Source organism: Rhinolophus hipposideros (assembly GCF_964194185.1).
Source record: "Rhinolophus hipposideros genome assembly, chromosome: 1".
NCBI classification, from domain to species: domain Eukaryota; kingdom Metazoa; phylum Chordata; class Mammalia; order Chiroptera; family Rhinolophidae; genus Rhinolophus; species Rhinolophus hipposideros.
Window position 1 is genome coordinate 94,179,126 of NC_138047.1, and position 16,222 is coordinate 94,195,347.

General features: G+C 33.7%; 1 protein-coding gene across 1 annotated transcript in view; it reads right to left on the minus strand.

The window, feature by feature from the left end:
* Positions 1-16,222, minus strand: part of PI4K2B (phosphatidylinositol 4-kinase type 2 beta) — a 29,040-nt gene that overhangs the window by 3,527 nt on the left and 9,291 nt on the right. The window contains exons 3-9 of the mRNA XM_081079786.1: positions 14,558-14,758; positions 13,812-13,943; positions 12,337-12,490; positions 11,166-11,227; positions 9,016-9,115; positions 5,976-6,109; positions 5,359-5,418 (exon numbers count right to left, since the gene is read on the minus strand). Coding sequence (XP_080935912.1) covers positions 5,359-5,418; positions 5,976-6,109; positions 9,016-9,115; positions 11,166-11,227; positions 12,337-12,490; positions 13,812-13,943; positions 14,558-14,758 — 843 coding nt within the window. The remainder of the gene's footprint in view (positions 1-5,358; positions 5,419-5,975; positions 6,110-9,015; positions 9,116-11,165; positions 11,228-12,336; positions 12,491-13,811; positions 13,944-14,557; positions 14,759-16,222) is intronic.

Here is a 16,222-nt window from a genome sequence, read left to right on the forward strand (position 1 = left end):
TATACAATAGCTTATAAATTATACAATTATAAATTATGTAATGTTAGATAGTAAGTGTCATGAAAAAACATGATGCAGGGCCAGTGGGCAAGCCCTGGGTTACAGAATTTGGGAAGGTGGCCATTTAAAATAGAGTTTTATTTAAGAGCTTACTCTTAAATAGAAACATAAAACTAAGGAAAGTAAACTATATTACATTCCAGGTTTACACATATCCTTGGAATTGTTACTTGAGCATATAAATAAGGTTATGAAACTTAATACATAGCTTACAGCCTATTCTACTGTTTAGATAAAATAAAATTTTAATAATTCATTTTTCCCTGCATATCAGGTAAAAAAAATTCCCCTTGTTACACACTTTAGAAATAAGAATATCTCCTTCAGATATTTGGAAACATCTAATATACAGATGATATGCATTTTACTGGTTCTTGTAAAGACTATTCAATAGTGATAAGCATAAAGATTTCAATATAAAACCATACTAATAAATGAACTTCATAATACTTTACCCAGTATAAACTGGATGGTTTACATCCTAGGAAATTTAAAGTATGTATTATACCACATCAGGGAATTATTTCTAAAACCATAGTTACTACTCATTGCATTTATGTTTTAGGATCCTTTTAAGTCTTCCCTTAAAACCTTCTAGGGTGGCTAAATCTGAATAACAAGACAAAAAGATTTCATGAAATTTACACTTAGAAGCATTCTTCTTCTTTTTTTTTTTTTTTTTGTAAAATGAAGAAAACTCGGTGCAGTGCTCTTTTAGGATATGGTAAGGACCAGGATTACAAGTTGTATTAAGTATTATTCTTACCATGATAAAATGTGGGCACCAGCATGGCTAAGGATTTACGTGTCCTGGGTTAGTTTCCTCTACTGGCTTTAAAAATTCTGTTCTAAAAATGTGAAGTCTAAAAACACTAATTTAAGTAACATCTAACATTGTCCTGACTTTAAAACAATACATAACTGTTGTAGAGATTCTGGAAAACAGAATAGTAAGAAGAAAATGAACATCATGCTACATGATTAACAGTTTTCAAATATATACTAATAGCAAAAATTATTCAATCCTAAATATTAATATTTCTCTGGGAGTTGAGAAAACACTTGATAATCTTACATTTATTCACTAAAGAAACATTAACTGAGAACACACTGTGTCGGGGAGAAGAGAAGACTACTTTCCATGGAAAAAGTCGTATGAGCCCAAAAGTACTCACATTCTAGAAACAACAGCCATATGAACAAATAACAGCAATACTGTGTGATAAACACTTTAACAACAGTGGACCTATGCCCTGACTTTTAAATCTGTTCCTCTCCCCCACATAGCACCATTTTTTCATTTCTCAAAGGATAAACCAATCTATTATTACGTTTTTTACCCCTGACGAGAACTGAGCATAACCCAGTAGTTACAGCCAACCTGCAGCACTGATGTGTTATGTTTAAATCAGAGAAGATTATTTTAGAAATAAACTAAATATTGCAGGCAAGAAGAAACATTTTAGAATTCTCCAACTATGCACATGTAATAACTTGTTAGGGATGTGTAGTTATGTCAAGGGCAGATTTCTTTCCTTTAGACTAGTTCACTGGTCCTTAAATTTTAGTGGGCATAAGAAGTACTACATTATCTCTACATATCCACATATATTCTATTTTATGGTTGATCTAGCTATTTTTTTAAATAGTAATGTGCTCAATGTGCTGATTTTAACATCAACTTTCTGAGTAAAATGTGACTCCAGCATATTCCCAGAGAGTGCCATGGAAATCAGAATTCCCTGGGTGGCAGGAAGAAAGAGCCTAGGAAGACAGAGCTGGAGCGTGAAGGAAAACTGTGCTCTAGAGGAAGAGGAAAAGGCACCGGAGGAGAGAAAGCAAGCAGTACAACACACACGAGGGCACCACTGGGAAATGAAAAACGGGAATGAAGAGCACTTAAGAGTGGCCAGGCTTAGGGGAAGCTGCAAATGAAGAGAGAAAGGCAGGTGGACGGGTGGAGACAGACTGTGAAGGGTCTTGTCAACTGTGCCCAAAACTGGGACTTGAGCTTGTACATACGGATGATTTGCAGGCGTTTTACGTCACAAGGAATATGTCTAGATTTGCACTGAGCAATTGTTCTGGTCTAATGTGGAAGAGAGACAGGGAAAGAGGTAAGGCCACCACTTAGATCAATAACTCCAGAGAAGAGATGAGAAAGGCCCCAGGCAGAGGCAATGCCTAAATGTTGTAGATTCGCCAGACTCAGACAGACCCCCTTATTTTACAGACGTTCCTCAACCCCTTTGAGCCAAGTTTCCTCCACAGAAAATTCAGACGACTATGGACAGCTATTATGAGGAAATATGATAACAAACATAAAAATAGCTAGTAAAGGGTCAACTACCAGGAGGTACTGAAGTGTTAGGTTCATTTTCTTTAACATGAATTGTTAGTGAATCTGCAAATGAGATTCTGGTTGACCAATCACTGAGTACAAGTTCACTGTGCATTCATAACACAGTTTTATTATTTCTACCATTTTTTCAGATCATGTATAAAATATATTTCACATTGCCCATAAATGTTTTCTGAGGTCTAGTGTCCCAAACAGGCACAGCAATAAAGGGAAATGCATGATTTCATTGAATCTCATCATGACCTACTGCTATTTAATGTAAAATATTTAAAACACGATTTATCTTTAACTTTCATAAACATACTGGTTACTAGTCCTGATTTTAAAAGAAATGCCTTCATACTAGTTCCTAGTTCCATTCCACAGCTTTATGTGAAGAATGAGAGCATGTCACTGATTATCATGTGTGCAAAACTAAAGACTCACTATAAACTAGGGCAAAAGACTTGGTTGTACAAAGCACAAATCATGAAGGTAATTGGCAACACAGGAGAGGAGAGGGGTTTATGGTAAAATTATAAATGATGGTAAAGTCACAAGTATTTTGACTCAGTTAAGGAGCTGGCTGAATAATGATTCTGTTGTGTAGAACAGAGGTTACTATTATTTGTTTATGTTTGTTAAGCATCTGTTTCATAAGCAGTATTGTATTTAGAATATAAAACACTACCTAATTTCTCACACCAGATTAAAAAAAAAAAAGTGTCAACTACAGAGCTACATAATCACGTACACGATTAGGGTACCTTACTCTTTCTGGCCATCAGGATGGTCAAAACCAAATTAAAAAAATAAATTAAATTAAATTAAAACATATAAAGAAGGTATCATTTTATTTGTTTCCTTCCCCAGGTCTTGATCCTGTCCTTTTTCTATTTTATTTGACACATTTGTGTAATACTTTAACTCCTTTGTGGAGACAGGATATGAATAAAGAAACCTAAAATAGCAGATAGACACTGGTATATCTCTGTAGACCTCAGCACTGGAATGTCTCCATATCTTTTCAGACCAGCATTTTTTAATTTGAATTTATGTTCCTCATGTATTAGGTTGGTGCAAAAGTAATTGCAGTGTTTGCAATTGTTTTTAACCTCTTAAACCGCAATTACTTTTGCACCAACCTAATACTAACTAAAATTAACAAAATTATTTATGACTTTTATTTTTAAAAAATATTCCTAAAATAAAGATACATATTTAATGGTAAGAGAATTCCAAAAGATGGAGCATATTGATTAATTTGTTTCAAACAAAAAGGTCAAAGTAGGGCATCATTATTTACGCCTGGTAATTGAGCTCCAGCAGTTTGGGATGGTGACGCTCTGCACGGTCATCAGTGATCATCCAAGCCCTTCATTCAGGCCTGAATTACCCAAAACAGGTCCCCAAGAGGCTCCCTGGCTCTCGACTCTTCCTCCACTGAGCAAACCTGCACCCCACTGTCCCGCCTAACCTTCTGCAGTGGTTCTTAATCTTTGTTGGGTTAGGATCCCATTTGCTGAGGTATAAATCCCATGGTTTTCCCCCATGCCCAAAAGATACAGATACACAGAATTTAGCGCACGATTTCAGGGAGTCCATAGAAGCCCAAGATAAGGTCGCCTTTCCAACAACGTCAGTCTCATCATTACCCGTTTTCATGCTAAATCTCTAACTGTTCCAATCCCTTCCACGTGGAATCTATATTCTGGCACTTAAGGTCCTTCATGATGTGACCCTATGCTACTGCTCCAGTCATTTCGCTGTTTAAAACTTATGACCCCAGCAAAGCACTGTATCAATTCAACAGAGCACGGAAATGTACAAGCTAACAACCAACTCCTTTCCCAGAGCCCAGGCCTCATCATCAGAGTGAGAGTTCCATGAGGAGCTGGGTTTTGCTCACTGCTTTATTTCAATGAGTAGAACAATTTCTTGCACTAGTTCTGCAATAAATACAGAGGGTATCAAAAAAAGTATACACATTTTAAGAAAGGAAAAACTGTATTAAAATTGTAATAATACTGATAACAAAAGATGAATACAAATCACGTTTCACTTCTGCAATTACAAAAGGTGCTCAAAGTGAAATTACCCTCAGCATAATTTCAATACAGTTTTTTCCTTTCTTAAAATGTGTGCACATTTTTTTGGTACTCTCTGTATTTGATGAGTAAATGATTCTCTAATTTAATTATATTTATTTGTTAAAGTTATGTAATATAATAATCAGTGCAAAAACCAGACTCGTCTTCATTGCAAAAGGTAGACAGCAAATGACTACTTTAAATTAAATGTATATTTTAGGAAGAAAAAGTTAACTAGTAAATCACTACAAGACAATATTTACAGTATAGTTTATTTTCATTTCAAGTATTCCTTTTGGAATCTAAACACGACTAATTAATGGAGCAGAAGAACCACAAGTCATCTGTAGGTCCACACCAGCAGACCTAAATACCTTGTATCTCTAATTAAAGGAGGGGAGAAGAGGTGCGAGAACTGAGTTACAGTGAGTACTTTGATGACCCGATCAATGCTCAACCTTGGTGACATGGTTATTTAGTGATTGCTCTAGCACAGGCCAAACATATTCTATGAAGCAAATAATCAACAGGCAACAGAACTCTGTGCTAAAACATCTCAGGAAGTATATTTGAAGAGGAAAGAGATAGTAACACTCAGGAAAATAGTTACCAAAATGAGGACAAAGAATTCATAGTAGCGGGTAACTGGGTTACTAAACAAAATACAAGGTCAACAATATCTAATTTATAAGACAATAGAGGAAAGATGCTACTGAAATCAACTTCATTTCTAATCATCTGAGCTATTTTGGTTCAGCATATAGTATCCAGAGTTTCGTCTTTGGGTCACAATAAAGATAAAAGTTGACTATTACTCTTTCAAAGAGAGATTTTGTTTCTTAACAAGAGCATAAAAAGGTGACCCACCTGACCTCTCATCACAGACATCTGATTTTCAAAAGCGGCTTTGCTAAATCTTCTGTCATTCTATCACAGGAAAAAAAAATATGATTACAACTCCAAAAGTCAACATCTTTGAAACAAATATTTGAAAAACAAATACTTCAACTTTGCACATAAGGTCATTAGAAAGCTTTCCTAATTAATAAAATAACATGAAAGAGTATTTTTACCTGAGGTATTTTTGTATACCCCTAGAATGACAACAGTAGTTAATTTATACTCCATCTTGCTACAGAAAGGATTTAAAATAACACTGCAGTCAATGGGGTTAGGCTTTTTTGAGAGGTAAATCATAGCAGGCTACCAAACATTTATTATAATTTTTAGAGTCATTGTGTAAATATTCAACTTTTGAAGAAAACAACTTCTCAAGTTTTAATTCTCACGTCAAAGAATACTCATAGTACGTGTAACTTCATAAATTTATGCCTGTGTAGAGTAACACTGCTAATTTCTTTCTGTTAATGTCAAGTTCTACTGCAAGAAGTGATACCTGAAGCAGTAAACTGCAAATTAATCTATTAAGAAAATCTATTTGAGATTAATTTCATTTTCCGCAATACAACTAAAAATTTATTTACCTTAAAAAGTTCATAAAGATCTTCACATAAATCTTGCACAAAGTTCATGTCAGAAATATATGGTAGAATCAAGTTTCTTGTTTCTTCAGAAAACGGAACTTTTGCTTGAGGAAGCCAAGCCCAGTGAAATGGATCTAATAGAAAAAAGTATTCTCCTAATCAGTGGGAGAAAGGGTTTATTTTGATCCACATTTATCCTGGTTCTTTCCCTACAATTTCTAGGTTCTCAAAAAACAAACAAACGAACAGGAGAAAGAAATCATAAAAGAACAATTACCCTTTGCTGTCTAAATTTTTCAGATTCTAAGTTTGGATGCTTAGTTCAGATGGCAAAACTAATAAGGTATTACCTGAACCAGTTAGGTTTCTGAATTTTAAAGAGTAAGAGTTTTGATAATGAGACAATTCCAAACAGAACTATTAAAAAAAAAAATCTGAATCTCTGGTTCCTGAGTTTGGAAATTCAGAGATACCTAGAAGTTGATCACAGCCCCAGATCAAGTATCATGATTGAGATATCCCTGCCCTTCCAGCCACAAATCATCAGGAACTGGCCACCCATTTGTTCTAATATTTTAAAACCATTAGTAGGTAAATAGGTGAGTGGCTTTAAGGGGTAAAAGATCCATCACTCCCAGTTAACACTAGTTCTCTTCCAAGAGGACCATTGAATCTACCAAGGACCAGGACTAGAAAGATCTGCAAAGAAGTGAAATCTTCTAGAGATGGCGCATACTCAGCCTGCAAAGAAGTATATGGCTTATGACACTATGATCACCCATAGAACCACTGTGGGTTCATCCAATGAGAACCTCCAGCTTTCATGGATACCATTTTGAGAGCCCTGAGAAAGACATATGCCTTCAAAGTCATTCCTTCTTGTCTTTTATCTATCTCTTTGCATACTGTGGGAAGTACACAGTCCATTCTAAAGAAAGCTTTTCCTCTGGCCCACATCTCCCTGAAGCTATACCCAATTTTCTTTTTATTAGGTTGGGACAAAAGTAATTGTGGTTTAAAGAGTTAAAAACAACGGCTATAACCGTAATTACTATTGCAGTAACCTAATATCTTTCCCTGATCAACTATACAAAAGAAATGCCTTGTTCTATGTCTGCCTCTATTTCCAATCCTTATCGGTCAACTTCTATTAGCAAACTCTCTTCCCTAAGACCACCAGTCATCTCATAAGGGTCTCTCCAAAGGCCCAATTTGCAGTCCTCTTCTACTCAATGTCTTTGTAACATGTAGCACTGTTTTCTGTCATCTCCCTCTGTGAAGTTCTCTCCTCTGTGGCTTTGGAGATACTACTCTTAAAGTTTACCTTCTGTCTTTTAAGTCACTTCTCCAGCTTGCGGGCTTTTCTTCTCTTCTTCAATGTCACCACCATTCCCCCAGAATCTACACTTAGACCTCTCTTGCCTTCATTTACTAAACATTTATGAAACATTAACTGAGTACTTATGTACCACAAATTGTCCTAATAGTATTTGTTTACCATGATTTCCCTGGGTGATAGCAAACACCACTATGGTTTCCATTACCAAGGTGACAGTTAAAAACCTGTATCTTCAACACCAATTCCTCTGTCAAGTTCAAAACCCTTAATTCCTAACTGTGTCTTTATTAAAATTTCCATATATACTGTAGTCACCTTAAACTTAACACTTTTAAAGTGCAATTTGCATACAGATTCCAAATCATTAGAGGGGGAAAAAATGGAAAACAGGCATCCCAAATCAGTTCAACAAAAGATAGTACAGAAAAAAAGAAAAAATTGGAATTCATGGTAAATAGGAAAAAAAAAAAAAGATGGCAGGATAAGTTAAAACACATCAGTAGTTTACTGAGACAAAGTACAGAGTTAAGTGTACCTACTAGAAGAATCTCAGAAAAATATCCACCTACTTGCTACTTATAAGTCATATACTTAAAACAAAATGATGGAAGTAAAAAATAAAAAGTATAGAATACCGGGTAAATACTAATAAAAAGAAATGAGGTACAGCAAACAATGTTACAACAGACAAAATAAGGAAAGAAATAAACACTGAGAGTGCGATAAAGTTGAATATATTTTACACTGATAAAAGAACAGGCCACCAGCAAGATAAAACACTGGGTTTTATGAATGTGAAATGCAAAGCAAAAAATGTATAGAAATGCAAGAAGAAATTGACAAAAATCATAATCACAGTAAACTTTTAACTTCCTCTCAAAAATTAACAGATCAAGTGGTCAAAAAAGAAGTCAAGAATATGATTTGACAACTAACAAGCTTTAATTAGTAGACAGATAAAGAACTTTGTGCCCAAACGCATTCTTTCAAATAGTTCTTCAAATTGGCCCTATATCAGATTACAAAAGAAGTACTAACAAATTTCAAAAAGCAGATTTCACAGCCACCTTCACAAATCACAAAGTTATAAAACTGGAAAATAATAACAAAGGACAGTTTAAAAAAACAAATCAACTGACCTAGAAATTTTAAAATCAAAATCAAACAAGATGCTTCTAAATTACTCCTGTCAAAAAGAAAATATGAAAGTATGAATCTATAAAGCAGAATCATGGAGCAGCACACCCAATCTATGGTTTAGCCAAAACGATACCTAGAGGAAAACATAAAGGAAAGCAATCTAGGATGAATACAACAGAACAAATGGATGGAAAACATAAATCAATGAAAGAAAAAAAGTAAAAAACTGAAAATCTGATTAATAAAAGCCAATTAATTATCTGAAAAAAGCAAAAAAATAAATAAATATAAAAGGCCAATGCTTTACAACAGACATCCTTGGCAACTCTAACGATGGAAAAAAGCCCACTAATAAACAGTAGAAATTTAAAAGAGAAATAATCATAGACACAGAGATTGTTTTTTAAATTTATTATACATATTTCTAACACAGAGTCCTAATGAATGATAACTTTACCCAGGTTTTCCTGCACTAGTTTGATATCCATAAATTTTATTCCCTTCCTATTCTGAAAAAGGGGTAATTAATTATAGAACCTACAGAAAGTTCTAAATACTCACATGCTCTCCACTCATCAGGATGTTTAAAAGGAAATGCTAGACCATTATCAATTGCAGCTATTTTAATAAGCGATTCTTTATTATCAATCCACTTTGTTTCCTAAAAGGGAGAAAAATGGTCTGTTGATAAAAAAATGCATATAAATATTTTTAACAGATAAAGCATTTACCATAATTGTTGAGGTTTAAAGAGCAATTAATTTTATCTGAAGAGCCTATACAAATAAAAATAAACAATAAGTTGCTGGAAAGTAAAACTTCACCCTTTAAGGGCTGACTGTCTAAAAAATCAGTAAGAATTTTGTAATCACTATTTTTTTTTAATTTGATATTATAAATTTAAGAGTAATGTTTTATTTTTTTCCTCTTTGGGGAAGAGGGCTTGGAATTATTAAGACTTAAAATGTTGTCCCAGATAATTTATTGCTACATGCATTGCTTAAACCTATGATTATTTCCAAACTACAGACATTTTTAAGATAACTTAAAAAGTCACCTTATTAAAATCTAGTCTTCCCTAGGGTCTCATAAAAATAATTAGTTGAAATACCAAATGTTTCTAAATAAAACTCTCCAAAGACCATAGTTAAATATAATAAGGTCCAATAGAAGAAACCTCAAGAAACTCTTGATTACAGAATCTAGGCCATTCCTAATTTCTACACTCTTCAGTAGCAAAAACAAAGACCTCAGAAGCAAGAGGATTCTCATGTTAAAGACTGTTTCCTATTAAAAAGTTTAAGATAGAAAGATGCCCTTATTAAATGGCCTAGATAAAATAACAGAAGAAGAAAAAGGTAATTCTTAAATTAAAAGTATTAAAGGTTTATGTGATATATGCCATATTTCTTTTAGTATATATCAAATATCTTAGCTCAATGAAAATGCACAAAATACTTAAGTGTAAAATAATGAAGTTTTCAGTAAAATCTAATGTTCAAGATATACCAATAAAATATATTTAAGAACTACTAGAATTATGTATATTTATGTATTTTAAACCATTTCTGCTATAACTGCCATTTATTTTTATTTCTATCATTTTTTTCTATTTACAACTTTATTGAGGTATAATTTACATGAAATAAACTTCATGATAAATAAAGTGTACAATTTGATAAGTACGGACAGATGTGAAACCTTCACCCAAAAGTTCCTTGTGTCCCTTTGCAGGCCCCCTCCCTTCCTCCACCCTCAGGCAACCCTTAATGCCATAGGGATTACTTTGCACTTTTCAGATTTTTATATAAATGTAATCAGACAGTATGCTCCCTTTACGTGTAGCTTCTTTCAATCAACAGGATTTTGAGATTCATCCACATTACTGCCTATATCGAGTTTGTTCTTCTTTTATTGCTAAGTACTCTGAATATGTAGTTTTAAAATTCTTTTATAAACACTGAAAAGTACAAACTTTTTAAAGTGAGGCAACAGCTTTAAGTGATGAAAACACATAGATTGTACGTATTGGAGAAATTATTTTTTAACTTGTTAAAACTTTTTCAATTGTACGGACTGTTTTAAACTAGTAAAACTATTCTAAAATATCTCTTATGCAACTATTTAAAATTTGAACTTGGTAGTCAAAGTTGACAAAAGTTGATCTAAACAGCTATCATTCTGATAGCTTTAATGGTCTATGCAGTCCATTATATACATCAAATCCAGCTTCTTATAAGTAGTGGAAGCACATTTTTTTAAGTTCAATGTATGGGATTCAAAGGTAATACATTCCATAATATTGTACTACCTAATATTGAGTCATAAGACTCACAAAGAAGTGAATTGGTAATATATAAACATGACTAAAAATACCAGATACCTTTATTACATAAAAGCAAAATAAATTTGGTGGTTCTACAAAAATTTGCCAAGCCCTGAAAAGAGTACCAAGCTCATATCATTCTTCTATCCTAATGCAACATAAAAAATAAAGCTGCATGGAGATTTTAAAAAGTAGAATTTTTAAAAATGCAATGAAAACAAGGGAAGAAATGAAGAGATCAGAAAAACCAAAAAAGGAGATAAAAACCAAGAATCTAAGTGAAGGAAATGATGAATAAGAACTTCAAGGAATCTTTTACAGAAATGGATTGTGTGTGTGTGTGTGTGTGTGTGTACATATACATATTCTTTTTAAATTTCCTTACCTTAATTTCCTTTCCAGGTTTCTGCTTTTCATATCTGATTAACCAATTATCATTCCCCCTGTCTTTCAAAACAACAACAAAAAATATGTTACTTTATTTTTTATGGATATCACAGCAAACAAAAAAATCTAGTCACCTCTCGATTTTCAAGATTTTCATTGGTTATCTGTGGCATGTGTTTACATATTAAAGGCTCTAATCTAACACATACAAACAAAAAATATTCATAAATGATAACTAACATTTTTGAGGGTAAACTTGGTCAAATATTGTTGTAAGTGCTTAACGTGTATTAATTCATTTAATTCTCACAATCACTCTGTGAGGTAGGTATAATTATTGTCAAGAACTATTAAATCAAGGTTTTTAAAATCAAGGATAATTTCTCTATCGTTAGGAAGAAAAAGCATCTACCCCTATGACCATGCAAATTTCTGGACAGGCTCTCACCTAATGTCTATGTAGGAGTATTCTAGACTCTACACTAATTTTCACATTAACTTAAACCATATTAATTAAGAAGGTAAATCTAGAAAAGTATATAATGTTTGTTCAGAATCCAATATAAATGAGCAAACATTTTTGAACCCATGGTTCTCAAACTTCAGAGTGCATCAGAATTACCTGGAGGACTTGTGTAAAACACAAACTGCTGGCCCCCACATGCAGAGTTTCTGCTTCAGTAGGGCTGGGGTGGGTTCCGAGAAGATGCATGTCTAACAAGTCCCCATGCAACGCTGACCTTGACAGGCCAGGGAACCACATTTGGGAACCACTGTGTTGCATTATCTACATCATTGCTCCCTTCCAGCCCATAAAAAATTAAGAGTTTAATGTATTTATAGACTGCACTACATCACCTAAGTCAAAATAAGCACATAAAATAATTTACACAATTAAGTTTTAATCATTCATATATGCAGACAACATTTCGAAATATTGGCTTGTCCTGCTGCCGAGAAACAGCTCAGTAGGAATGGGAACTGCTCTCCAGTATAGTAGCAATTCTGCCAGGAGAGTCGACTACATCTCCACTTTCTATGGCAGGTAGAGAAAACATGGCCTCAAGGCTTCTTCATCAAAATGTTATGTCTTTGATTTAGATAACAAGAGTTGAATATGGTTTGAAACCTTAAAAGATTTGAGTGAACAAAGACAAGAACTTCAATACCTGTATTTCTGATGATGTAATCCAAAATAACTAATCTTTCAAACTGTGACTGAAATTGTTTTCTAATATTCTCAGGCAAAGGGTCAGCTTCAAATTTCCTAAGCCAAAATTCAGCCTCCTTGTAACCTTCAACAAATAACTGAAAGGAACCAATCTATAATTTTAAGAACCATAGTTAGAAAAGAAAGTACAAGGACAAAGGTATTGTTTTTTTTAATTTCTCAGCAGTATTTTCAACAAATATACAAACACAATAAGAAAAATAGAAGAGTTAACACTAATTTAGGTAAGTCACATTTATCAAGAACACTATTTTTACACACTAATTTTAAATAATCATACAAAGAACACATAGCAAATAAAAAATTCTTAACCCTAGACTTTCAAGAAGCATACAAGCTATTTTAGGATAAACGGTATTTCTATCACTAAAATTACTAGCTGTTAACATTAAAAAGTTATTAAAGGAAACACAAATTTAAACAGCACATGGCACACAGGTAATGGATAACTTTGTTGGCCTCATAAATACAGACAAATCACCACAAAGAAAATGTTTCTCCTTCTAACACTTTATGTTCTTGTGGGCATGAAAGTTTAATGATTTCCTAAAGGTTTTCTCTGAAACACTTATAATTAAGTCCTAGCAGTCATAAATATGGAAATAATATCCTCTTTGAGTCACACTTATTCCGTCATATCCAAAGAGTTACAGGCCTTGTAAACTTCTTGCTTCTGGGAGCACAATTTTAAAAACAAGTTGGGTTGACCATGAATTTCTATTCAGTCTTTTATCTAAGTAAATACACAGCTACAATAAAGCAACAAAATCGCAGGTCAAATATGTGTTTAAAAAAAATAAAGCCTAGAGCTTTTTCTAAAATGCCTTCCCCATTAACTCTCCCCACCCTTGCTTATTAGCTAGCTGCTAATCATCCCTTTGGTTTACTTAAAAGTGATTTTAAAAAATCTAATATGTAGTGAGTAAACATAGTTACTACGATTTACTTTACTATATGTCAAGTACTTGACATATATCTCTTCATTTTATCCGCACAACCCTAAAAGGTAGTTTTTATCATTTCTCTCCCCTTACCCTCTCCTTTTATAGAAACTGGGGCTGGGAGAGTAAGGAATTTGCCGAAGGTCTCAGAGCTAAATGGTGGAGAGGCTGGGAGTGAAACCTAGGTCTGATTCTTGATCTGTGCCTTTAGCCATTCTCTTATAAAGCTTCAGATTCAATGTCCTCTTAGACACATTTCCTAGCCCTCCTCTATTCTCCCTGAGCTTCCTGCACTTAACCATCCTAACTATCACATTGCATTGACATTGCTTCTTTACTATCAGCTCTTTGAAAATGAAAAAACTGTTTTCTTTACTGTTATATCCACAGCCCAGAGCACAATCCCTAGCACATGGAGCTAAGTAATAGGTGCTGAACTGTCTCCCAAATAAAGCTCACCACAGTAACTTACCTTAGGAGGGAGTCCTATCCGATGAAATTTTCTACCTACTTTTGGCACTTTCTCTAAAGCATACTTTTTGCCTCTAGATTTTGCACGGTCAATTGCACTGTAGTTAAATGTCTCACTGACAAGCCAAACCACCTAGAAATATATAGTTTAGAAAAATGGTTATCAGAATTTGCATGATGGTGTTTCTATTCATGTATACCATGAACCCACTCTAATGCTGCAAATTAACAAAGTTTAATCCTATACTAAATGCCTCAGAGAATCTAAAATAGAAAGGCTAAGGGTTTTGCAGTCAGTTAAATGGCACATGTTTCTCTCTGAAAGAGGCAGCCTAAATTTGGCCAGTGGAAGAAAGAAGTAATAGTCTTGCAATGCAGAATTAGGAATGAATATTTTGAGGAAGTCTTCAAGTAAAAATGTATAAAGGATAAAAAGAAAAAAACAAGTCTTTTGAGCACATTTGTTATCTCTACTTCAGCAGAAAGTCCAGATCCCTGATCTTTATCTGCTTTCTAAATGCTAGTTCTTTTTCCTTCTTGTTAGCATCCTTTCAGCTCACGTGTTAAAGAGAGATTCACTTGGCTACTTTGTGAATCCACACTAGAATCATTTATTCTCTCTCATGACTCTGGATTACCAAAAAGGGGATCAACTTTAGGCTGTGTCATTAGAAATAGTACTAACGGGTTCACAGAGAAGTGGGCTGTAAATTAGAAGTCCATGACTTAGAAGAAATTCTCCTTTACCCTTGTTTTAGGTACAATGCCCAGATGAAGCTTTTCATCCACAAGGGAGGCAGCAGCTTCGGAAAGGTATCCCTGGTTAGGAACCAAGCAGCCTCTGCCGAAGCAGCAAGGGCAGCAGACCTTATGAACATATTTGGTCCATTTTGGATTCAGTTGACCATAAGGCTCTTCCGATTTGGGTTTAAATACACCAATAGTTTTCTATAGGGAAACAAACGTAGAAATTTTATTAGACTTTTAACAGAGATAATAATCCATAAACTATGTTCAGATAAATCTTTTGTACTTTTTCCCACCACAGATTTGGACATAAGCCTTAAATATTAGAGATTTAGTTCCAATCATATTTTTATATTCATTCTCATTCAATAGTCTAAAATCAATAATCATTTGGGCTAGTGATTTTCAAACTGTGTTCTGAGAAACCCTAGGAGAAGGTGAGAAGGGAGGTGAGGGCAGGGCTCTAAGACCTCATGCCACTTAAACAGCGAGGCTCTGATTCCACCTGTTTTATATTACTGGACTTCCAAGTTATGAGAGGATTCTACTGATTTTAAAATGTGTGAAAACCACTACTCTAGGTCAAACAGTATTATCATTCAGTATTTATCCAAATTACATGTTTATTTGTTTATTGTCTAAAAGAGCAGGAACTTTCTTAGGACTGTATCCCAAGTACTCAGAACAATACCTGACACATGGCAGGCATTCAAGCATTTGTTGAATGAATAAATCCAATGACAAAAAGTGGTCTCTATACAAAGATAATAAAAAGGTAAAATACAAAGGTAATGACAGGATATAGTCAACACCTACCAATATGTTGTCCGATTCTCCTACCTTAATCTTCCCATTTTTTTATGAACCCATTTAAAATAACTTCTCTCCTCTTAAAGAACTTTTTCCTCATGGATGTCTAAAAGTCTATAATCTTTACTACTGCTCTGATAAAATATATTCATATTAAATTTAGGGGCTGAATTATCCTTAGATAAGAAATAAAAATCTTATTATAATTTTGAGTATATAATTGCTTTATAAATACAATAAAGTCTGAGCCACTAGTAAAAAAGTTAACAAGAACAAATTGAGAAATCAAACTCAGAATAAACGTTGAGATTGACATTACCTACATATATGCTTAAACCTCAAAAAAGACTATGTTTTAATATGTAACTTCAATCTTTGCAAAAAATATCTGGATGAAATTATAATTTTTCTTTCTCTTTAAAAAGGTACTGCTGGCTATGCATTATTCAGAAAGCTTTCAGAAGTGATAACATCGATTTCTGAAAAATTCTAGACTAAGTGGAACAAAATCCCATATCAGCTTCTCTTTCCTGCCCTAGAATTCTACTTTGGTTCATTTCACTTTGTTACATTCCAGCACCTGCAAACTTCAGACTTCCCAGGCTCCTTCTCTGGTATAATGCAGGAAAAAAAAATTTCCTAGGGTAAAATATACCTTTGAAAAAAATAAAGCACTTTGGAAATGACATTAAACAGATTTTGAAAGTTTAAACTTTTACTTTGCTTGGCTAATATGGTTATAGACTACTACAAGGTAAGGACTTACGAATATAAACTCAATAAATCTATAGCTAAGTATGAGTATTCCACAGTTCAAATGGTTGAAACCAAATATTAAAATAATAGAACAGTAAA